The sequence below is a fragment of the Nyctereutes procyonoides genome, unplaced genomic scaffold, assembly GCF_905146905.1.
Source record: "Nyctereutes procyonoides isolate TBG_1078 unplaced genomic scaffold, NYPRO_anot_genome, whole genome shotgun sequence".
Classification (NCBI taxonomy): domain Eukaryota; kingdom Metazoa; phylum Chordata; class Mammalia; order Carnivora; family Canidae; genus Nyctereutes; species Nyctereutes procyonoides.
This window is the reverse complement of record NW_026575126.1, coordinates 22,669,289-22,693,875: the sequence shown is the minus strand read 5'-3', so window position 1 is coordinate 22,693,875 and position 24,587 is coordinate 22,669,289. Positions and strand designations below refer to the sequence as shown.

Genomic DNA, 24,587 nt, shown 5'->3' with positions numbered 1-24,587 from the left:
TTAGGGAAAACAGATTTTAAGATTGGACTATCCATATATATTATTGCTAAAGTCTTTATTATTAATAAATACAGAAACATTCAGCAGATGAATTGATTATGCTAGTATATTCATTTGGCTTCTTAAATTATTGGTGTTTTTAAGTAGATTCATAGAGCTTTATTAAAAGGTATAAAAATGTACAGTTACCTTTTAGGATAATGAGAGTAAGTTCATTTTACCATTAGCTGGTGAATTTTCTCATCATAACCAGTTGCAGGACTTAAACTTTACCATCCACAGTTTGAACTTCCTTTGTTCCTTGAGAGAGTTAGACCACAAGCTATTCTACTATGTGCACTTTTCAATACTATTTATGCTGAGTTTTAGTTATCCTTGGGGAATGGCTGTCTACTTGGAAAGGATTTAGAGGCTAATCAGAAGTTCAGCATTATCATCTGGTGTTCCAAGAGAGATCAAGAGGAAACATGGCAGTTTTGAAATAATATTAAGCCAATTGGGGATCCCTGGGTGGCTCAGTGGTTTAGCACCTGCCTTCAGCCCAGGGTGTGATCCTGGAGTCCCCGGGGATCGAGTCCCACATCGGGCTCCCTGCGTGGAGCCTGCTTCTCCCTCCGCCTGTGTCTCTGCCTCTCTCTCTTCCTTTCATGGATAAATAAATAAAATCTTAAAAAAAAAAAAGAAGCTCTATAAAAAAAATATATTAAGCCAATTGAAATTTGGCATTTAATCACATTCCTCACCTCACAAGCCAGAGTGACATTTAAAAAAACAAATCAGATTATGTGATAGCTCTTAACACCGTTTAAAACCCTCTACTGGCTTCCCATTGTGCTTAAATCCAGACTTCTTACAGACTCCTCACGGTAGTTTAGTTGACTGTTTCTTTCTGGCATCCTCTCAAACTAAAGTTTCACCTCTTCAGATGTGCTTCAGCTGTATTGACCTTTCAAGCGTCTCTTGAGCATGGCAGCTCTCTCCCTCACTTTTGCTCTGAGGTCTCTGCACTGCCTCTCCCTTTTGCCTGGATTGCACTTCTCTCTGAAACTTCGCATTGGCTCTTTCTTCTGTCAGGGCTGAGTTCAGATGGTGTCACCTTAGGGAGGCTTCACTGACCTACCATATCAAAAGTGCAAATGTATACCGGGTCACAGTCCAGAACTTAACATAAATAAATACTATAGTATTTACAGAAGTTTTCAATACCAGAAATTATCTTATTTACAAAATTTATTTTCCCTCTCTCTGACACCACCTTCAGCAGAACATAAACTCTATGAGGACCTAGGATACCCAAAGCCTAGGTCTTTAGGAACACTAAATTAGTTCATTCATATGTGGCTCTCAGATTGGGTTTGGCAAGTTGTAGGTACTTGTCAGCTGCTATTGTTACTGTTACTACCAGTAGTAGGAATAATAGTATATCTAGGCATTTGTAGAAACTCAGTGGGATAATACATTTTGGATAGATTCAAGATAATGCCTAATTATCAAAGTTGAGTACTATAGGATACATTATAATTATAAAGCATTTTTACTTCCATAGGATTGAAAAAAATAAAAGTCATAATAATTGTGCTCTATTTGAAGCTTTTTCCTTTATGTTTTTCACTTAGGAGTTTAGACCATTGTGGTCAGACCATCAGAGTACAAGAGGTGGGGATCCTCAAAAACACATCTGTCTCCTAAAATGATGAACCAGTAGGGACGTGGGGATGTATTTTTGAACTTTTCAGTTTAAAGCCAGTTTGGCTGGCAATGATTACTCCAAGATACCGGATTATAACTGTTTTGGGTTTTTTTTTGCTTCCTGCTTCACACCTTGCACAGAGTCAGGCAATGTAGTATGCTCTCAATGACATTCAGTGTTACATGTTTCACAGTATGGCCTTTTCCCTGGTGCTAGTACTTGAAATAAATGTATATTTATATAGCATTCCATATAGCATAAGTTATTTTACGTTTTGTTTCTGTGATCATAGGTAACGGTTAACCTCTTCCAGATGCAACACTTACAGGCAGCCTCCCTTGCAGACAATTTACAATCTCTCTGTGATAGCGCTAAACTCTATGACCCAGGCCAAGAGTACAGTGAGTTTGTCAAGGCCACAAATTCAACAGAAGAAGAAAAAGTTGATGGGTAAGAATTAATGAAATTATTTCAAAGATAAAACCTTTATTGCTAAGTTCCTATCTGGGATTAGGTGGTATCTTTTCTAACATTGGCAGAATTTACTTTAAAACTTTCTAAATTTTTTTTATATTCAGATGTAACTCACTTAAGAGTAAAGCTTTTCATTTCGACACAGAGCTCAGTTCTTTGAGATTTAAAAATCCTTTGAGAATGGCAAATCACGGTCATATCTGTTTTGAGTGACCACAGATTTAACCTGCATTTACCATAGTGGTTATACTGGAAAAATTTAATCATGACATGACTTATTAGCCATGCTTTTGCTACTCTTTTCCATGTTTCGGCTATAATAAGTTCAAATGATTAATAAATTTGTTCGCATCTCCTTTAAGAACTTGAACAATATAATAAGGTTTATTTTTAATATTTAATTACTCTGCTCATTAAAGTAACAGATTTTTCTGTAAAATCGAGTAAATAGGCTGATTATCAGTCATTCTTCTAAATGATGAGTTTTATTTGGGTTTTTCTTAGGAATGTAAATAAACAATTAACAAATAGTCCCCACACTTCTGGATACAGACCTACCGACTCGTTAGAGGACGTAGTGCGCCTTCCTGACAGTTCTAGTAAGATTGAAGAGGACAGATGCTCCAATAGTGCTGATGTAACAGGTAGATTTTCACCCTAAAGAGAGCACTAATTCATGAAAGATCAAATTGTTTAAATGTGATTATTAAATGAGTTGCTGCTCTGGAATTTAAAAATCAGGCCTTGAAGTCTAATCTCATGAGGCCTTATTCACAGTTGTAACCACTATGCCTATCTTAAAATCGATTGTTGATCACTGTTCAAGAAATTTGACTTGTCTCATTCCATGTAATGTCAGTACTTCGCCTCATGAAATCCGTCTGTAGCCAAGTTTGACTTTAAATATTCTTTTCTTAAAGGTCCTTCTTTTATAAGGTCATGGACATTTGGGATGTTTAGTGACTCTGAGAGCACTGGAGGAAGCAGTGAATCTAGATCTCTGGATTCTGAATCTATAAGTCCAGGTACATAAGCATTTAAGTCTAGCAGAGAACATTCAATGAAATATTCCTTTTTGGGGATATATTTTAACTACCTTATTTTTTTTTTTTTAGTGAACTGTCTCCTAGAGAGGAGTATGTACATATACACATGCAGTTTAAAGAAAAATAATAAGATAAACCCTCAAATATTTACCACCGAGCCTATAAGAAATAAATATTATCAGTATATTCAAAGACCCTGTGACCCCCTTGAAAACCTTGCCCTGCTGCCCACCAGAACAAAGCCACCATCCTGAATTTTGTTAGTCATTCTCTAGCTATATGAAATGTTTTACTACCTGTATCTACTTGAGCTTTGCCCTCTTTGGAATGTTATGCAGATGGAATCATACTATTTAACTTTTTTTTTTTTAGATCCATAATGATGTGAACAGCTGTCTTTATATGTCTGTATTTTATACTATATTCTATATAGTATTCTGTAAACATAAGTATATCTTTGAGATTGTTTCATTGTTAATTGCTGTGGTGAACAAAACAGTTAATACCAACTTTGTGCCTGTGATTACTTAGTTTTCACAAATGTACCTTAAAAGGTATTTTGATAAAGAGAGTCCCATGCTCCTTAGAGAGGCAGGATAGATGTGTTGAACTTTCCTTAGTGGCTTCAAAAAGGATAACTTGCTGTAGGTAATACAGCTAGCAGGAAGAGAAGGTAGCATTTGAACCCAACATTATTACTTAAAACCCATGAGATTCTTCCTTAGAGATTCCTTCCCCCTCATTCTTCTACCAAAGACTGTTTCAGTCTTGTTCTTCCTGGCCCTTTTTCTAGGATCCTTGGCAATGTGGATTTACGTTATAAGATTAAACCTACCTCAAAAGTCCAAGGCATTTTTTAGTAGTGTTCTACATATTACAGAAATTTTATTTGTATAAATAAGTTTTTTGAGATTTAAAGTTAGAAATAACTTCGATGCAGCATTAGGATTTATAGGTTTATTTTGTGCCCTCCTTTAAAACTAGCTCTGTGCAAGCAACACCCTGAAGATGTGAGCCTAAATACTTAACCATTTGTAAAAACAAGATGGTTATCACTGTCCCCAGAAATTAAGATCCATTCTAGAGCAAGGCCTAAATTATTTGGAATCCCATAAAACTTCATGTGATAAAGACAAAAATTTGAAGACTATTCACATGATAAATGGTGAAGACTTAGCCTGGGAACATTTGGGGACGTGACAGTCATCCTCACATACTGGACTGGGGAGGGATCAAAGTGACAGTGCTCATCTGCTCCTTCAGGGAGAAGTGTGACCAAAGGCTGGGATTCCTAGGCAGCCAGGTTCCTGCTCAGAAATACAAGGAAGCCATTTTACAGTCAGAGTAGTTCTAAATGGAACATGGGACCCCATGATTTCTCAGTCACTGAGAACACGTCCAAAGCAAAAACTAGATGACCACCTGCCTCTTCAGCATATTTTGAAGAGGAATCTTTTTTGGGGGAAAGAGGTCAGTTTAAATCATCTGTGAAAACCTTTTCTAGCTCTTTGCCCTCAGCTCATTAAGGCCTTGAGGTAAGTGAAATCTTCCACCTAGATAGGTATGGCCCTGTTTGTACTATCAGCAGGGAGCCAGTAAACCTAGTCTGGCCTCTCTGATGCCCACACAGCGTCCATTGCTGACAGAGCTTGTGTCCTGTGTGCTCAGCTCCCTGCCAGAGATCTTTATTCTCGGTTCCCATTCTCCCATCTTCCTGGTAACATGAATGTGTTGTTGCTATTGCTGTCTTCATAGATTTTTGTATATTATTTTTGTATACATTTCTTTGTGACTCAATTCAGCAGGCATTTAATGAAAATACCATTGTGCCAGTCACTTTGTTAGATATTAGATATAAGACATGAATAGAAAATACTCCCTGTTCTTATACAGCATATAATCTCTAACACTACTATCAGAAGTTGGCAGTGAGGTCTCATTGGAATGTATGATTCTTCAGTTTTAAATTTATTTGGAAAAGTCAGGTTTAGTTATATTCTCTTTTGTTCCTAATAATAAGTATCAGAATTCCCTATATCCAAAGTCTGAGCATGGAAGTGGCTTTTTGTATCGTAGCCAACAAAACAATATGACTTGTGTTACTCAAAAAACATTGTCATTATCCATTTCTTAAATTCTACACTAAGTGGTCAGGTGATGGTATTCACAATTTTCTTTTAGGAGACTTTCATCGAAAACTTCCACGAACTCCATCCAGTGGAACCATGTCTTCTGCAGATGATCTAGATGAAAGAGAACCACCTTCCCCTTCAGAAGCTGGTATTGCTCTCATCTGATTCAAGTTCCCACTACACCCTTTCAGTCAGCAACACCGCATGATATTAGAAAAATAATATAAAGAATTACTTTGCTGTGTATTAAAGAAAAGACATGATAATGACTTTAATATATACCAAAAAATCATGTACAAATATGGGTTGACAAGACAATAGTGAAATGTTACAAATAAAAATGAAAGAATAAGTAGCAGAACTACTACTACTTTACTGTATTTTATGTATTAGCATGGTGCAAAAATAGACTAGTTATTTTGATCTTTTATAAACCTAGTACAGTGACTTATCTGTTAAAAGGGTTGTAATGCATGAGAAACTCTGAAAAAGTTTCTTTAAAAGAAATAGTATAAGAATTTAGGCAGGAAAAGTAAATAAATATGTTCTTGAAGACAAGGAAAGTTACAGATGTTGGCAGATATAAAAGAGAAATCAAGTTACCTTAATGACTTGAGTTAGACGCATATAAATTAGTCTCGTACATTTAAGAACTCCTTATATCTGTTTGGGTGTTATGTATTAGAATAATATGGAACATCTGACCTCTGGTAGAATATTGATATAGAACTAGCAGTGGGATCCCTGGGTGGCACAGCGGTTTGGCGCCTGCCTTTGGCTCAGGGCGCGATCCTGGAGACCCGGGATCGAATCCCGTATCGGGCTCCCGGTGCATGGAGCCTGCTTCTCCCTCTGCCTATGTCTCTGCCTCTCTCTCTCTTTCTGCGTGACTATCATAAATAAATTTAAAAAAAAATTAAAAAAAAATAGAACTAGCCAGTATTATCTATAATTTTATAATGAATTCAGAAAATAAGAGTAGCTATATCTTTAATGCAAATAATAGTGACACACTGGTCTCATACAGCTAGTGTCCTTTGAAGCTTTTGTAAGGCCATTCTCTAAATGTAATGCCACCTTTGTAACACTCAGGCACTATAAAGAATATATTAATAACAGTGTAGATTTGCTGAGATCAAAAACATTATACCATGCTATTTTAGAAGTATCTTACTGGTTTGATGGTGATTTTTTACTCCATAGCTCAAATGTTTGATAAATGTGTACTTTGTAAAAGATCTATAAATTGGATGCCTATTTTGATGTTACAGACTCTAATAGCTTTCTGTAACATATTAGTGATTACAAAGTCTAAAGATTTTTCAGAATTTAGCGTCATGTGTTATAATTGTTATGTCATCTTAAAATTCTTATACTAATTTATTTCTGTTGCAAGGACCCAATTCCCTTGGAACATTTAAGAAAACATTGATGTCAAAAGCAGCTCTCACTCACAAGTTTCGAAAATTGAGGTCTCCGACAAAATGTAGGGATTGTGAAGGCATTGTAGTATTCCAGGGTGTCGAATGTGAAGAGGTAAGACCTTTCTGGAATTACATTAACTCCTTCATGCTTTTTGCTTTATATTTTTTATTACTTATTTTATTGATTAGGCTCTCTTACAAATATATTTTTAATAAACTGAACCACAGTGTAATTTTATATTTCATTTCTCTATTGAGTGTATTTCAGACACAAGTAATACCCTTTTAAAACCATTTTTGTTCTGTTACCAGTCTACCTATAGTTTGCTCAGTTGTTCATAGTTTTAAAGTGAGTAAACCATTTTTTAACTGTCATTTTTTTATAGTGTCTCCTTGTTTGTCACCGAAAGTGTTTGGAAAATTTAGTCATCATTTGTGGTCATCAGAAACTTCCGGGGAAAATACACTTATTTGGAGCAGAATTCACACAAGTTGCAAAAAAGGAACCAGATGGCATCCCGTTTATACTCAAAATATGTGCCTCAGAGATTGAAAATAGAGCTTTGTGTCTACAGGTACATTTTAACTCTTAAAATTAAGTTTAAAAATACAAATGCCTGTGTGATTTGTTCTAATGATGAGACAATGCTCTAAGTTTTTAATAAGTAACTGAATTTATTCAGATTTTTTAAAATATTACCTCATTTGGCCCTAGTTTTTTCTAAATTATTAACAAAAATTGAAGTAGATACATCAGATATATGTAGATGTCTGCATTTAGCCATTTGTACTAAAGGAGAATTTTGCCAAATTTTTCCATTTTCTTCTCAAGGGAATTTATCGTGTATGTGGAAACAAAATAAAAACTGAAAAGCTGTGTCAAGCCTTGGAAAATGGAATGCACTTGGTAGACATTTCAGAATTTAGTTCACATGACATCTGTGATGTCTTGAAATTATACCTTCGACAGGTAAAGTTTTTACTCTTGTTACATACCATTAAATAGAAGAGAGCAAAAAATACGATCTGTATTTTGCTGATAACATTTGCTACAGATATATTTTCATTGACATAGACCACATCAGTATATCTCTAATTGTTGTTGCAGATCAAAGAATATATGAAATACGTGTATAGTTTAAATAGCAATAATAATAAAAACACTCATTTCCCACACATAGCTTAAGGAAGTAGAACATTCCATTACTTTATTGTAGGCTCCCATGTGCCCTTCTCCAATTAGAGCTCTCAACTCCACCCCAGTGATCTTTTTTTTTTTTTTAAGATTTTATTTATTCATGAGAGACACACACACACACAGAAAGGCAGAGACACAGGCAGAGGGAGAAGCAGGCTCCATGCAGGGAGCCCGACGGGACTCGATCCCAGATCTCCAGGATCACGCCCTGGGCCAAAGGCGGCACTAAACCGCTGAGCCACCCAGGCTGCCCCTGTGATCTTTTCTAACCATGTTAATACCTCCTTCTATTTTCTTAATAGTTTTAATACCTGTTGTATGTTCCTAAACAATGTATCGTTAAGTTTTAGGTGAGAGGAAAGCATCAATCTAGCTATGTACCAAAAGGCCATTATTCACACCATTAGTGAAGGATTCAGTAAATTGAACAGTGTCTGAGTCATAGTCCAGTTTTACCTTCAGTGATATTCAAATACAGCTATTGTGGGAGGTCAGTGGGTAGGATCATGAATGCATCCTGAGATCATGAAATTTGGGGCATCCTCCAGGGCTTTTGTGTAAGCTGGGTACTGGAAATTCAGTGGAATATGATCAGGAGTGGGCTGCTCTGTATTTTCTCTTTCTGTATGCACTGTTGTACCTGGGACTTTAAAGGAGTAGATCCAAAAAAAACCCACTGCTGTGGGGTGAAGCAGTAATCAGCCCTAGTGGTTTTAGGCAACAGCTCCTGGGTGGGTTGCAGGAACAGTCAGAACATTGCCCTGCTGAACCAAATACAGAAAATATCTGGGTCAAGCCCAGCTGCATTCTGTCCTTGGGTTAAAATGAAGAGACAGTCACAGAGAGCAGAGCATTAATGATCCTCAACATGTCCATCTCTGGAGTCCTGTTCAGCATCTGGATCCTTTTTAATATTGTGAATAGCTGTCATCCTGGGCTCTCCCTTCCCCACTGTCTTTTTTCTTCTGAGGAAACACCTGTCTTCTGTGTCATGTCTTCCCATCTGGTTTATGTTCCTGTTTTGGTTGTGACCATCCTTGAGCAAGGTGGAGTAAGAGTAAATTTATTTATCTGTAAATGTCTTTATTCTACTCTCTTCAATGGGATGGAAGAGTGTGGCTACTGTGGAAGGTTATGGTATTGTAGGCTGGAAATTATTTTTCTTGAGAATTTTGAAGGCATTTTTTACTGTTCTCTTTGAAGTGTGAATTCTTTCCCATTTCTGACTCTTTGTGTGATGAGGCCTATTGTTTGCTCTCTGAAAGCTTAAAGAATCTTTTTTTTTCTCAAGAACCCCATTGTTTTAAAATTTCACAGTGTATGTGTTGATGTGGGTGTATTCTCATCTGTCATTTCAGATACTCCACAAGCACTGTCCTCCTTGGCCTTCTGTTCTTAGAGCTTTTATTTTGTTGCTCATTTCCTCCTCTCTACTTTCTCTGTATTTTCTTTCTGGAAATGTGTGTACCGGGGAGCTTGTACTGGTTCTCTAGTTCCCTCATCTTTTGTCTATTACTCATTTTGTTTCGTTTTCTTTTAATGGTTTTCTAAGAGATTTCCTCAGTTGGTATTGTTTTATTTTGTTTTTGTAAGTAGGCTCCATGCCCAGCATGGGGCCCAATATGGGATTCAAACCCCACATCTGCAAGATCATGACCTAAGCTGAAACCAAGAGTTGGACACTTAACTGACTGACTGAGCCACCCAGGCGCCCTGAGATTTCCTTAGTTTTATCTTCTACATGTACCGTAATCTATTTCCATTTCTGAGATATTTCAATTTCCAAGAATTTGGTTCTCTGTTCCTATTACAGCATCCTTTTTTAATGAATGTAATATCCTATATATCTGAGATATTCATCACTTTTTTCTAAGCAAAGAATCCTTTTAGCTTCTTACACTTTTCAATAGGAATATGTGAGCCCTGTATATAATGTTAAATTCTCCAGGAGCCACATAAAAAGAAACAGGTGACGTTAATATTTAACATACTGAAATATCATCTGAATATCTAGTCAATATTTTTAAATTATTAGTGGGATATTTTTGTTTTTGTGTTTTGGTTTTGTTTGAAAGGAGGTTTTGAAATCTGGTGTGTATTTTTCATTTAGAGCACATGTCAGTTTGAAATGGCCACATTTCAAGTGCTCAGTAGCCATATGTGACCAGTGACTTACCATATTGTCAGCACAGCTCTAGACTTTCAGTTGGTTTTGTTTCCATTTATTTTTATTTCAGTGTTTCATGGTTGTCTGCATAAAATGAAAGAGTTGGGAATTGAAATCTCTGGAAGCTTTTGAATACATGAAGGTTTTAAAGATTCTGAGCTTTAGTGTGATCTCAGAGGGCTATTTGGGAAACACCTGCTGTCTGTATCTCTAGGTCTCTGCTCTGAGGCTTGGCAGATACCCAGAGAATGATCTTTCCCTGCCTATAGGTGTGATGCCAGAACTCTGTGAGCCACATTGGGTAAGAAGACTCCAGGATCTGTGACTAAGCATGCATACAGTGACTAAATCCCTATTTTTTAGGTAGTTGCCCACCTGTTTGTGCTTGACATTGCCCATCCAGAGGCCCTCTCTCATACATGGTACAGAGAAGAAATCCCCACACTTCTAGGGTAGAAGTTGCTCAGAAGCATGGAATGGAGATGGGGTCTGGAGATCTAATACTTCTTAAATAACCCACAGTCCTCCAGGATCAGAGTACCTAGTGCTAACAGTCCCTGGGTCTCCTATAGATTGTGTTGGTTCTCATCTTGGAATTTCAGCTTTCTCTGGACTACTAAATTGTTACTTATTTATCTGCTCTTCAGCAGTAAAATGTTGCTTTTATAACCATTGCTACTCTCCTAGTCTGGTAGGCTTAACTGTGTTTCAGTGTGGTTGCCAAAGGGAAGGAAACTAGGTACAAATGTTGGATCCTCCATGTTAGCCCAGGAAACTTGTTTCTTTACAGGTTTTCACATTTTGCAGAATTCTCAGCTGAGAAATGGAGACAAAGTACCTCTGAATGTTAATCTCACAGTGAATCATTCTTTGTCTCTTCTAGGCAGTCAGGGAAAGGAAATAAATGGGGTCCAATACTATTCCATCTCAAGAATACTAGGAGACAGGGTAGCCTGGGTGGCTCAGCAGTTTAATGCCACCTCTGGCCCAGGGCGTGATCCTGGAGACCCGGGATCGAGTCCCATGTCGGGCTCCTGGGATGGAGCCTGCTTCTTCCTCTGCCTGTGTCTCTGCCTCTCTCTCTCTCTCCATGTGTCTCCCATGAATAAATAAATAAAATCTGTAAAAAAAAAAAAATACTAGGAGACAAACACTTTAGAGTGGGGAGCCATGCTCAGTTCTTATAGTACTAGAGAGTGGCCTTCATTTTACTCATATATGGGAAATCTGAAGCCTCAAGAGGTTGAGTGAACTCCTTCAGATCCCAGAGTTAGTAGAGGCAGAAATTAATCTCAAGGTTTCCCTTCTCTGAAACTGGAGAAGTGGGCGCCTACCTCACCATAGATAATACAGGACACCAGCTAGCCAGGGTTCCACTGTTTCCATTCAAAGTGGAAACATTGAAATCACTGAAGGCAGTAGAGAGATCAAGGTGGCATTGCCCTTGGTAAGAGAGGAACTTTTTCTTTAACATACTTAGGGCAATTCGAGTTGTATTTAAAAATTAGATAAGTGTTGACAGTGTCTCTCGTATAAGTTATATTGTCTTATGCTAATCTTTACTCTGGCCAAAGTAAAACACAGGGACCCTATAGTATTTTGTTCTCTGCCTACCCCATACCAGTAAAATTCAGAATAGAAGCTTTTTCTGATTAATATGATTGGGCTTATTTTAATAAAATAGTTGAAGATCATACTAACTCATGAATGTAATTGGTATAGGATATAGGGCAGGGTTTTAAAATCCCATCATGCAGTCTTAAATTTTAAAACATTTTATTATCATTTACCTCATTTTTAATACAGATATAATTTGGTGATGATGTCAGATTCACTTTGTAGATCACATCAGCAGCAAATATATGTACATTTCTAAATGTGGATTGACCTTAAATCTTGTTAATCTGAAGGGACATGGTAAATCCATAAGCTATTCATTAAATTATTAACAGGGTAAAAATGGACAGATTGATATTCCTAATGTGATTTTATTTCTTTAGCTCCCAGAGCCATTCATTTTATTCCGCTTGTACAAGGAATTTATAGACCTTGCAAAAGAGATCCAACATGTAAATGAAGAACAGGAGTCAAAAAAGGATAACCCTGAGGACAAAAAATGGCCGAGTACATGTATAGAAATAAACAGAATTCTTATAAAAAGCAAAGACCTTCTAAGACAACTGCCAGTATCAAATTTTAATAGTCTTCATTACCTCATAGTTCATCTTAAGCGGTAAGAATTTTAAATAAGCATTCATTAGTGGGTGGATAATTGTTTTTTTTGTTTTGCTTTTTTGATTTTTTTAAATTGTGATAAAATACACATAATATAAATTTATCATCTTACCCATTTTTTAAAATTATTTTTTAAAGATTTATTTAAAGAGTGGGTGGGGGGAGGAGCAGAGGGAGAGAGAATTCCCAAGCAGACTCCGTGCTGAGCGTGGAGCCTGATACGGAGTTTAGTCCCACAACCCTGAGATCATGACAGAGCCAAAACCGAGAGCTGGATACTTAACCAACTGCACCTCCCAGGCGCTCCCATTTAACCACTTTAAGTGTACAGTTCAGTAGTATTAAGTACATTGATATTGTCATATTTTAAAATGAATGTTTTATTTCTAATATGTGTTAGGGAAAAGGAGACCTTGAATATTATATTCTCGCAGCTAACATCTTCCCCTCAGATGCCTCTTCTGTGCCATGCTCTGGCTGGGGAAATAATGATGCAAATGTAAGGTTTCGGTCACCCATGGTGCTTGTCAGCTTGAGGGTGGACCTGCAGACAAGTGCAGTGCAGCATCATTCCTCTTCTACCAGAGGCAGCCTGACATGCAGAGGAAGATGAGGGGTTGGAGGGATCATGAATCAGAGAAGGTAGCCTGAGCCAGATTCGGAAAACTAGCTGGTGGCTTGGTGACAATGTGCAAAAGAGCATTCCAGGTAGAGGGTAACAGACACAGAGACATGAGATAATTTTGCTTTGGGGAAGTATAGGTAGTTTGGGTAGGCTAGGACATAGCAAGCAGTAGCTTGAAGTGAGCTCAGCAGAAGTTTGATAAGGAGGGTCATACATATCTGCCAGAGGAGTTGACTGTCTTCCTTCTGTACCCACTAAAGAATTTTGAGCCAGGAATTTAACATGTTTAGATTTGCTTGTTACATCTTTCTGGCAGCAATATGGAGAATGGGTTGGAGGGGCTCCTTTACTGCAATTCAGAACTTCTTAGGTAGTCATAGAAATAAAAGGGGTGGAGAGCTTGAAGTAAGGCCAGAGCATTGGGAGTGGCAATCGAGCAGAAAGATCTTTAGGAGGCAGAATAAGCTTGACTTGAAGACTAGCGGTGGCAATGAGAGAGAAATCGACATTGATGTTTCAGTTTCCAGCATAAGTACCTGGAAGGATGTGCTATATGTACTAAGATAGGAGCAGCTCCTTGTTTTTTGCTTCTGTTTTTCTGCTGATGAAACTTTAGTAGTTCCTTCTATTTACTTAAATTGTATCCTAATACTGTGAAACTCAATTCATTATGTGGTCAATATCTAATCAAACAAATATATCCTTTCTCTAGAATTCTACAACCCATTTTTCCTCCACCCTTCCCAACCCATAGTAAACTACCACCAGGGAAATCTAATAGGCAAATCTTATATGGCTTTATGTTTTCTACTTTCCAGAGTTGTAGATCACGCAGAAGAAAACAAAATGAACTCCAAAAACTTGGGGGTGATATTTGGACCAAGTCTCATTAGGCCGAGGCCCACAACAGCTCCTGTCACCATCTCCTCTCTTGCTGAATACTCAAACCAAGCACGGTTGGTAGAGTTCCTCATCACTTACTCACAGAAGATCTTCGATGGGTCCCTGAAGCCACAAGATGTAGTCGTGTGTAGTACAGGTGGTGTGGCACCTCACATTGATCAAGGGTGTCTTCCAAAGCCCCTATTATCACCAGAAGAAAGAGACCCAGAACATCCTACAAAGTCACTATTTTTCTCTTCAAAAGAAGTGAGTTTTGACCTTTGTAATGTTTGTTAGTGAGCTAAAAATCTTCAAATTGAGGTGTTTTACTTCTTCAAACTTAAAAATTCTCCTCTATCAACAGGATATGCATACTGTGGATAGTGAAACCAAAATTTTTGAGCCAGCTACATCATTTGAGGAATTGGAACGAAAGCAAAATATATTAGAAAAATGTGATACATGTCTCATTGGTAAGTGGCCATGTAAAATACATGTTTGCTGACTTAAAACTGTGCCGGTAAACCTTACCTAAAAGTTAAAATGAGTGAAGTTGAGAGAAACCAGAGAGAGAAGCTTCATTAGTAAATGGATCTTTACTGGCCATTAAAAAATTGCTGTTTACTGTACCTTACATTTATGAATGTCATTCTTTACAATAATTTTTCTTATAAAAAGACACCTTGGAATTCATAGGTATTTTTGTCGTCTTTCTGAAAAAAACTCTTTTTCATTTTTGCCATCAATTAAAGTCAAGGCAAAAATGTGTTCAGCAGTATGAATTATCATACAATCTGTTACTATGAATCATTGTATTGACCTAACTGCTCATAACAAGTCAATTAGGCCCCTTAAATTAAAAAAATTTAGACTCCTAAAACTCCTAACACTTTTTTTCAGATGCTTTTTACCTGTCACCTTTCACACATTAAGCACAAATATGTCTGTTGTAGCTTCTTGACTGCATTTTATTCACTGTATGATAATTTTAGTTGAAATGATTAGTAGCTGTCATGCTGGCAAAAAGGTTTCCATATGTTACTAATGCTACATATCATTAGAGCTAAATTCCAATTTTTAAAAATGTCATGATATATATTAAGTTTGATGTGTAGTCCTGTATCAGTGGTCATAACCTGACAGGATCTAAAAAGTAAGGGAGCTAGCATTCCTGTAACCATCTACTTGCTCAGTGCTAAGCACTGTGTTTGTTTGTTTGTTTGTTTGTTTTTTCATTTATCTGATTTGATCTTCATAAGAGTTCTGTGCTATAAAGTCAGTAGTATCAGCCCCATTCGACTCATAGCTGAATACTCTTGACAGCAGTTAAATATAATAAGTGTCATTTTTTTGAGAGCCTGTTATATACCAGATAACTGTGAGCACTTTCCATGGTTAGACCATTTAGGCCACACATCATCCAGAAACAGCTGGGATGTTTTTTGACAGATGCACAGTGACATTGCCTCACCCAGTGCAAAAGTGGTAGAACTGAGCTACACCCAGCGATCGGGCTTCCGACTCTGCGCTCTTACCCATTCCACTAGGAGTGTGACCCTCGGAAGCTTAGGGATGTGCTTTGGTTGGGGGCTGTCGCCCGACCACAACCAGTCAGTTCCATAGAGTGGTCCACACGTGCGGGGAAGGACCCGGGAAAGCTAACCCAGAGAGCGTCGCCCTGGAAGCCCAGGGGAGAGAGGCCCACGGGGTCAGGTGAGGAAGAAGGTCAGAGGAAATGAAGACTGACAGGTGGTTCTGATGGCCTCCTGTCTGCAGACCTCTGCCCAAAGCTGTGGGACAGGGACCCGGCAACAGGGAGAAGGACTGCATGCTGTGCTCGGGGCAGCTCAAGTTCCAAACCAGGACGGGGCCGAGGCACACACATGTTGGATGTTTTCCAACAGGAGAGGGGAGCCTGAGCAGAGGGCTAGCATTTTCCAGAAATGAGATTTTTTTTAGGGGAGACACTGCACAAAGGGACAAGGTTTGAAGGAGCTCAGGGTTCTAGCTTCAGAAAGCCTGGACCATGGGTCCAGGCTTGAGAGGAAAGAGAAGAAAGGAAGCCTGGGAGTCGACAATCCATGGGGAGAATGGTGTTCTTTACTGAAAACAGAACCATTCATCCTGGATTGGACAGGATGAACGTTACAGCACGTTTATTAGTTGATCAGGTAAGAAGGCATCTAAGGCATTTAATAGGATATGTTCTCACTGTGGGTTGAACGTAACTGAAAATAGCAGATAGACTGAGTTGGCAAGAGCCTTGGGACTGAGGGCATACCTGCATTTGGTTGGTGTGTAAATTGGTGTAGCTTTTCTGAGGTTGATTTACCAATACCTACTGAAATTGTGACACTCCTTTCACCTCACACATACTTGTTTACATGCAGCACATTTTTTTGGGAAAAGTTATTTCAGCAAATTTTTTCTTACCAACCTGCAGTGGATTTTGTAGCTGTTTATTATATTGATTTAAATAAATATAAAATTCTAACATTTTTATTTCAAGTGCACCTTTAGTACTTTATGAGCATTTAACTTCTCTGCATAGATAACAGAATAACTTGAAAGAATATATAAGACTCTTGTTAGCCACATGCTATGAAGTTAGATTTTTAAATAAATCTTTTCCTTTTTTAGACAACAAAGTGGGTTTGCTTGCAGACCAAGAACCTGAATCAGTATCACAAAAGATGGAAGATGTCTATAAAACTTCTAAGCTACTTATTCTGAAATCAGATAGGGAAACAAACAGTGTTGAGAGGCACGTTCCAAGGACCAAGGTTAGGCCTGCAAGTTTGCCTGTAGATAGACTACTACTTCTCGCAAGCCCTCCAAATGAGAGAAATGTCAGAAATATGGGAAATGTAAATTCAGACAAGTTTTGCAGGAATCCTGCCTTTGAAGGAGTTAATAGGAAAGATACTCCTACTATTGTCTATTCTAAATTGGATGGCTTTGACCAGCAAACTCTACAAAAACCACGGGAGAAACAGTTTGAACAAAACGGCCTCAGTGCAAAGACCGTAGTAACTGGGCCCAACGCACTCCAGGAAAGAGGAGGAACCACGAGCATCAGGATTGGTGGGGACCACCCAGCCAGTGTCCCGCAGCCCAGTAAGCCATACTCAGAACCAGCCAGGGCAGCGAGACAGGTGTCCGAGAGACGGTCCTCTGACTCCTGCCCTCCCGCTCCTGTCAGAGCACCCAGAACACTGCAGCCCCAGCACTGGACAACATTTTACAAACCGCGTGCTCCCGTGGGTGGTGTGCGAGGGGATGAGGAGAAACCCACAGCACCCTCCCCAGCACCACCCCCTGGCCCAGCCCCCGCCCCCCAGGGACACCTGCTAAAAACAGGTCCTGACTCTGAAACTGCGCCCGCTGCCTCCACGCAGCCCACCGGGAAGCCGAAAGAGCACGCTGAGCAGCGGGACTTGCCCGACGTGCCCCCGGCGTGTCAGAGACCAAGGCTAAAACGAATGCAGCAGTTTGAAGACCTTGAAGATGAAATCCCACAGTTTGTGTAGGGTTGTCAGAATCCAGCTTTTCTTTTTTGTTGCTTTGTTTCATGGTGTTGTGTTTGTTTCGTGAAAGAAACTTCTGACAGGGCCCCTTCTGTATAGTATTGCCACATCATGGGTTTTGCTTTTTGTCGTCGTATCATGTTCTACTGTGTTGGTTATATTGAATGGTAGAGTGTTTTGCTAGGGCCCCATCTGTGCCTCACTGGAATTCTCTGTATTTTTAAAGTTGTGAATAAATAGGTGGACTCATGTTTTTTAAAGTTTAGTTGATTTTTCCCATAAAGTGGTCCATTTAAATGCATCCCTAATATATGATATAGTTCTCAACTAATAGGTGCAGTTGGGGAAAATCAGCTTTATTTTTTGAAGTGAAACTACATTGCTTATTTATAAAGGACTATTTCTGAATGCAAGTGCCTGAAAGATCTTTGTCTGGTATGATTGATTGTTTCATTCACACAATTTTACAGTGCGTCTTTCACCATTTATATGGTATATATGTAACCTTTTATTTTTCAGTTGGCAGTTTTAATACTTACATAATGACCAAAAGGCTTGCAAGTCTCTATTTAATTTCATTTTAATTAATTGCCAGATTTTCTATGTGGTAGTCCGTTAAGACTTGTACAAAGAAAGTGCACTTAAACTTTTCTAAATTACATAGTTTATGTCGTATTTGGCTCTAGATGGTTTTATAACACATTCAATATTTTTTTCACCTCTTGGCTTTGTTCTACATAAACTACTGTTGTTTAACAGTTCTGAACTTTTGGGTATTTTATATAATGATCCAAAAATGTTTTAAGATTCAAGTGCATTTCCTCTTCATATTGTCTGGGTTTTTTTTTTAAACCACTCCTTTGGTATGAAATGTTTTCACTTTTAAGTAATTATATGTACTTTTTCTACCTGGATTTTTAACCATTGACAATGTATGTTTCATCCAAATCATGCAAAGATTTATTTAAGTTGATTCTAAGGGTATAGTTCGATAAGCATCATTGTTTGGAATTTGAGAGAAGATGTAGATGATTGGATGGATATATTTCATTTATAAAAGTCCCAGTTTTTAGAACTAGTACAGTTCTGTGATTTTCTGGGTTTCATCATTTTGCCTAAAATAGGATATAAAAGGGACAGAAAAATTAAAATAGCCTCTTTTTCTATGTGTGAATTCTATTTGTAGTAAATACTTTTATATGACCATGTTATACTTGATAAAAATATATATTATATATATAATAACCTGTTAAATTATTTCAAGTTCTTGTGGCTTCTCTGAGATTATTGCCTCTTAGAGTATGAGACTTTGAGACTGGCTAGTGGTAACACTTGGGCTCATACATCCCTTGACTATAACATGGAATGCATTTTGTGGGAAGTTGCTATATAGCTGTATATGAAATTAGGACTGGGGAGAAAAGAGTAACTCCTTTGTGCTAGAGCTTTAAGTCTTTATTGTACTGAATATAAAAGGATTGCATTACTATGAAAACCTAAAAGGAAAATAAGAGCCAACATTTCTTGAACCCTCTCTTGGTGCCATGAACTCTGCTAAATTCCTACATAAATGATTTAATTTCAAGTTCACAGCAGCCTGTAATACATAGGTAAGTATTTTACTATTCCTGTGTTACAGATAAGGAAACCAAGGCTTAGTTATGATGTGGTTTGCTTCCACAGGTTTAACAGTTGAAGTCAAGTCTCAAACACAGGGCTTTTGGATTTCGATGAGTAGTATTCTTAATGCCTGTGTTATTACTAGGTAATATCAGGTAATTAACAATAGAAAATGCACCTTTAAATATCTTATTGTGGCAAAATATGTGTAACATAAAATTTACCATTTTAACCATTCTTAGGTGTCCAGTAGCATTAAGTATACTCTCAAATTGTTCTGCAACCATGACCAGAACTTTGTCATCATCCCATACTGAAACTTTGAAAATGTACTTTTAAACTCCTTCAATTTTCTTTTAATGTATTGAGAAAACTGAGTCGAATCTATCATATGATCAGTTGGCTCTCTGTTTCCCCTCACTGTTAAACCTCACAAATGAGAATTCTGCTTGGTCCTTTCTGTCTTTAGGGCTCTCTGGCATCTCATCCAGCTTAATCCATCAGTCTGTAGGTGCTTTCTAGTTCCCAGGGGGCATTGATCAAGTAACTCCTGAGCAGATGTTGCTATTTCTGGAGTACCCATGGCATACACTGTGCCCTGCTCTATCTACTTAGTAACATGGTGGCAGTTCTTCCTAGGAAATTGTTTTATGACACATGGAAAGAAAATGAGTTAAGGGAAAGGGCAGTAGTGGGGAGCACTCTTAAGAGCTGCCAGAAAGGTTTGTGGGAAGCATTTGTTCAAGTTAGCAAGAAGTCATTTGTGAAGAGTTGATCATGACTTTCTTTGATAGGCTTGTTTGACATGCTGAGGACTTAATCTATGAATATTTAAAATTACTTTTAGTGCACTTCAGGCAATGCATTTTTTGATATAGAGATGAAGAAGAGACGATCCCTGTGAAGGACTTGTCCAGAGATTTCAGAAGCTAATGAAGTCATACCTCCCTTCCTTGGGTGATTTAATTTAAAGATGATACTATAGTTACATTATGCCCAGCTAACCTTGTATTATTACTTACAGTATTTGTACAACTATAAAAATCTCTTTAAATGGCAACCATGTATATTTTTATGGCAAGTTATTGTCAATATAATTCTCTGGGTTTTTCTTTCCTAGAGGCAGGAAATTGTTTTGATGTGATGATGTGATTATATATGTAGACAATTCAATAATATCTGGAGCTTAGGAAAGTTGCCACATTCACAATATGCAAAAGTTGTATTCCTATATATCATCAACTAATAAAAAAATAAAAGTTTTTAGAAAGATCTCAATATTAGACTATCAATATTAGGCAATTTTAGACTATATCAAGAAGTATTTAAGGAGATTTTGGAAAAAAAATGTATGTTCTATGAAAAGTATGGATTGGAAGGCTCAATATTGTAAAGATCTTCATTTACCTTCCTTTTTTTTTTCAATTTAGTGTAGTCTTATCCAATATTGAACCAGTTTTGAACCATTTGAAAGTAAATTGCAGACATGATTCCCTGTTACCCCTAAAAATACTTTAATGATATTTCCTTAAAACAAAGAACCACTCCTACATAACCACAGTCGTCACAGTGTGACGATAAAAACCAGGAGATTAGCATTGACATGGGACATCTAATCCACAGAGAGCATTCAGATTTGCTGATTGCCCCAGTACTTTTCTCTGCTCCAGCATCGCTATGCAAGATCAAAAGTTGTCGTCTTTGATCTGGAACACTTTTTCAGTCTTTTCTTTCATGGCCTTGATTTTTTTAAGACTGTAGGGAAGGTACTTGTAGCATGTCCCTCAGGGTTTATCTAATGATTAAATAAAATGATTAGAGTTCCTTGTGATTAGATTCAGGATATATATTTTTGTCAGGAATGATGTTCTATTCTCACTGTATCATACCTAGAGATACACAATGTCACATTGTCCCGTTCTTGGTGATGTTAACATTGATCACTTGGTTAGGATAGTATCAGTTTTCACTATTTTAAAATTAATAAAAACTTTGTGAGGAGAGTCTTTGAGACTATATAAATGTTGTATTTCTCATCAAATTGTCACCATTTAACTTTGAGTCCATTGACACCTGTTACCTGAATCAGTTATCACTATTCTGGTTGCCAAATGGTGAGTTCATCATTGCTAATGCTTTGGTTGATACTCTGTGAAGAAGAGCAGTCCCTTCATTCATTTGTTGATTCATTTATGTCAGTGTGTACTAATGGATTCCTACTATATTCAGTAAGTTGTAAAATATGTCTGTCATGTATTTTGATACTGAACTTTTCCCACATTTGGTCTATGGGAGTCTCTATTCAAGCTTGCTTCTATGTCCTTTTGATATTTTGAGCTCTTCCTTATTTTTTGGCATAAGGTATCCCAAACTTACCTTGTACTTTTCCCAAGGATCCATAGCTCCTTTAAATGGAAAATAGTATATGGAAACCAACATAAGAAGTGCTCATTGCTACTGAAAAGTTATTGATTGACTTGAATAAGTCATTGAATAAAGCCTTATTGGTGGGCAGATCAAAGAAATACATGTCTAGGGACACCTGGGTGGCTCAGATGGTTAAGCATCTGTCTTTAGCTCAGGTCATGATCCCAGGGCCCTGGGATCAACCCCCACATCAGACTCACTGCTCCATGGGGAGTCTGCTTCTCCCTCTGCCCCTCCCTCTTGTTCAAGCTTGCTCTCTGATCCCTACCTCTCTCTCTCTCTCAAATAAAATCTTTAAAAAATATATATATGTGGGCAGCCCGGTGGCTCAGCGGTTTGGCGCCGCCTTCGACCCAGGGTGTGATCTCGGAGACCCAGGATCGAGTCCCGCGTCGGGCTGCCTGCAAGGACCCTGCTTCTCCCTCTGCCAGTATCTCTGCCTCTATGTCTCTCATGTATAAATAAATAAAATCTTTAAAAAAAATACATATGTGTACACACACATACATCTATGTGTATTTCTGTATATACATATGTGTTGGAAACTTTGGGTTCATATTGATACCTTCAATCTTAATTTAATACTTCAGGGTTTAATTTAGTATTTCCCTTTACATATTTGTAATTCCTTTCTCTCATAGTGAGAAATCTGGCTCCCATAACTCTAAATATATTATTTGCTTACTCTCTCTATATTCCAACTTCCTGATAATGCCAGCAGCTGCATTGGTCCACCTAGCTCCAAATATGTCAAATAAGTCCACCACTGCACTGTGCTGACAACACTACTCCCTAATATGCCAGTTGAAACCCTAGCCTCAACCACAACAAGGACCAGGCCAGCTCAACTTTGACCCTAGTGATGTCAGTCCTGACCCCACCATTCAATCCTGGGCTCTGGTCATCTGACTGAATCCTCCAACCCAACCAGAAAGGAGGGAAGGGACATTCATGATCTTTTGATAATGAGCAACTATTAAATATTTGTTTATTAAATTCACTAGGAAAAGTTTGCAAATGAATGGTAATACATATTTGTCAGAAATGTTTAAACATAAATGAATATATTTATTAAACTTGTAGAAAGTTGTAAATTATTTTAATGTCTCTTTTTTGTCTCAGCTCTAATACAAGTAATTTTTAGACATTAATGCTTCCTGTAATAGCTAAACCATATTACATGTTATTTTAATGTCTTTACAATCAGTTTAATTACCCTAACATACTTCTCAGAGAACAGAGTGGACGAGATTGTTTTGTCCATGTTTTTGAGTTACAAATGTGAATAGACCAGGGGGCCTTTTCATTGTCTAGGGAGTGCTGACCAGTAAGTGAATGTGGCCCTGGGATAAAACTCAGGACGTGGGTCAAGTATGGTAAGATCTTATTTACATTAGAGGCGCAGAGCCTGGCGTATTGTAATTGCTTCCTGCTAAATTAATGATCTGTATCTCATTTCATTTTACACCAGAAATTTGCTTTTTTGAGATCCACTTCCAATGAATGAAAAAACTTCTCTGCATCCAGCTATTTTCTTCAAAGTTCTAAGAGTTCATCTATTGAGTTGCCAGTGAAATCAGACTGCGCTGTGATCCAGTACAGGACAAAGCAGTGAACCTATGAATCTCCACCTACGAGTGCAGATACATATTTAACTCAGATTCACTGGCAGTTTTAAATGATTTTTTGTTTTAAATTGGATCATAGGGGCCCTGGGATGGCTCAGTCGGTTAAGTATCTACCTTTGGCTCAGGTCGTGATCTCAGGGTCTTGGGATCGTATATGTGTATTATTTAAAGGATGACTATAAAATGAACTCTCGTTAACCCCTAACCCATCACAGAATGTTAAGGAGCCACCAGAGCACACCTCTCTAATCACATGACTGCCTCTCCCCCTTCTCCAACACACACACACCCTGGTGTAATCTCTGTCTTGAATTCTTTTTTTTTTCTTTTAAGTTTTTCTTTTCAAGTATTTTATTTATTTATTAGCAAGCACAAGCAGGGAAAGGGGCAGAGAGACAAGCGGACTCCTACTAGCTGAGCAGGGAGCCTAAGGGAGGACTTAATCCCTGGTCCCCAAGATCATTCGTGCTTTACTGAATGAGCCCCCCCAGGCACCGCTCTCTTGAATTGTATATTCATCATTTCCTGGCTCTTAAAAAATTTGCTGTCTGTATTATTTAATTTTGACTGTCTCTTTAACCTTTTACAAGTGGCATCCTTGATTCCTTTGTGGCTTGCTTCTTACATTCATCATCTTTTTAAGATTAATCCATGTAAATGTAGCTGCAAACATATTTTTCCTTTTTTTTTAACTACTGTAAAGTATTCCTGCAATAAATTGCCAAGGTGAGTTTTCCTAACTGCCTTTTTCAGATAAGCAAATAGACTTCAAAGAGATTAAATGACTTACTATATGTTACAGAGCTAATAAGAAAGGGTGCTAAGACTTGAACTCAGGTATTTTTATTGTAAGTTCTGTCATTTCTAAATTATTTTATCTTCATTTTTTAGGCCAGAGGCTGTGGTAAGTAATATATTTTCAGGCTATAGTTTTTCTTACTAGTTGCTAGGATACTGAAGTTCTGGGTTATATTCCAACTCCAAGGTCATTCTTAGTGTATGTGTGCATTAAACTTTATTCATTTCATTAAAACCATTGCATCTAACATTGCTAAGGTTTTTCTGGGTTGCGGTGAGTTTTGTAGTTTAAACTTTGCTGATAATGAGAGAATAATAGAGCAGTTGATGGAATAAACAATTCTACCCCCCCCCACACACACACACACTCTCTCTCTCTCAATTCCAAAAGAATAGCTTGGAAAATGGTGCTGTAATGGAGAACTATTGAGGAATTTAAGCATATACAGACTATGGTTTGCGTGAGATCTCCCAGCTTGGTAATCAGGGAGAGTCAGCAATCCAGGTGAGAAATAGGCCCTAAATCAAGCCGCTGACCTAATTCTGATTTATTTTTAGGCACATAATTGACAGGGATTAGTGACCCATTGTGATGTGGAGTTGGTGAAGGTTGAGGGTGGAGTTGGCAGGGTAGAGAAAGTGATGCTTCACCTGGAAGCCAGGGACATAATAGTTCTTTTCAGATAGAAGTGAAAAAGGGTTGAAGTTAAAAAC

At 37.8% G+C, this 24,587-nt stretch overlaps 1 protein-coding gene across 2 annotated transcripts in view; it reads left to right on the top strand.

The window, feature by feature from the left end:
* ARHGAP29 (Rho GTPase activating protein 29) overlaps positions 1-22,528 on the top strand; it is a 70,499-nt gene extending 47,971 nt beyond the window's left edge. Inside the window, exons 12-22 of one of the 2 annotated variants that reach the window (XM_055339984.1) lie at positions 1,983-2,140; positions 2,669-2,808; positions 3,085-3,189; positions 5,392-5,490; positions 6,739-6,878; positions 7,153-7,341; positions 7,599-7,736; positions 12,132-12,364; positions 13,810-14,140; positions 14,238-14,346; positions 16,514-22,528. In XM_055339984.1, coding sequence (XP_055195959.1) covers positions 1,983-2,140; positions 2,669-2,808; positions 3,085-3,189; positions 5,392-5,490; positions 6,739-6,878; positions 7,153-7,341; positions 7,599-7,736; positions 12,132-12,364; positions 13,810-14,140; positions 14,238-14,346; positions 16,514-17,403 — 2,532 coding nt within the window. In that variant the 3' untranslated portion in view covers positions 17,404-22,528. The remainder of the gene's footprint in view (positions 1-1,982; positions 2,141-2,668; positions 2,809-3,084; positions 3,190-5,391; positions 5,491-6,738; positions 6,879-7,152; positions 7,342-7,598; positions 7,737-12,131; positions 12,365-13,809; positions 14,141-14,237; positions 14,347-16,513) is intronic. The other variant, XM_055339983.1, reaches the window with a different exon arrangement.
* Positions 22,529-24,587: the final 2,059 nt, after the last annotated feature.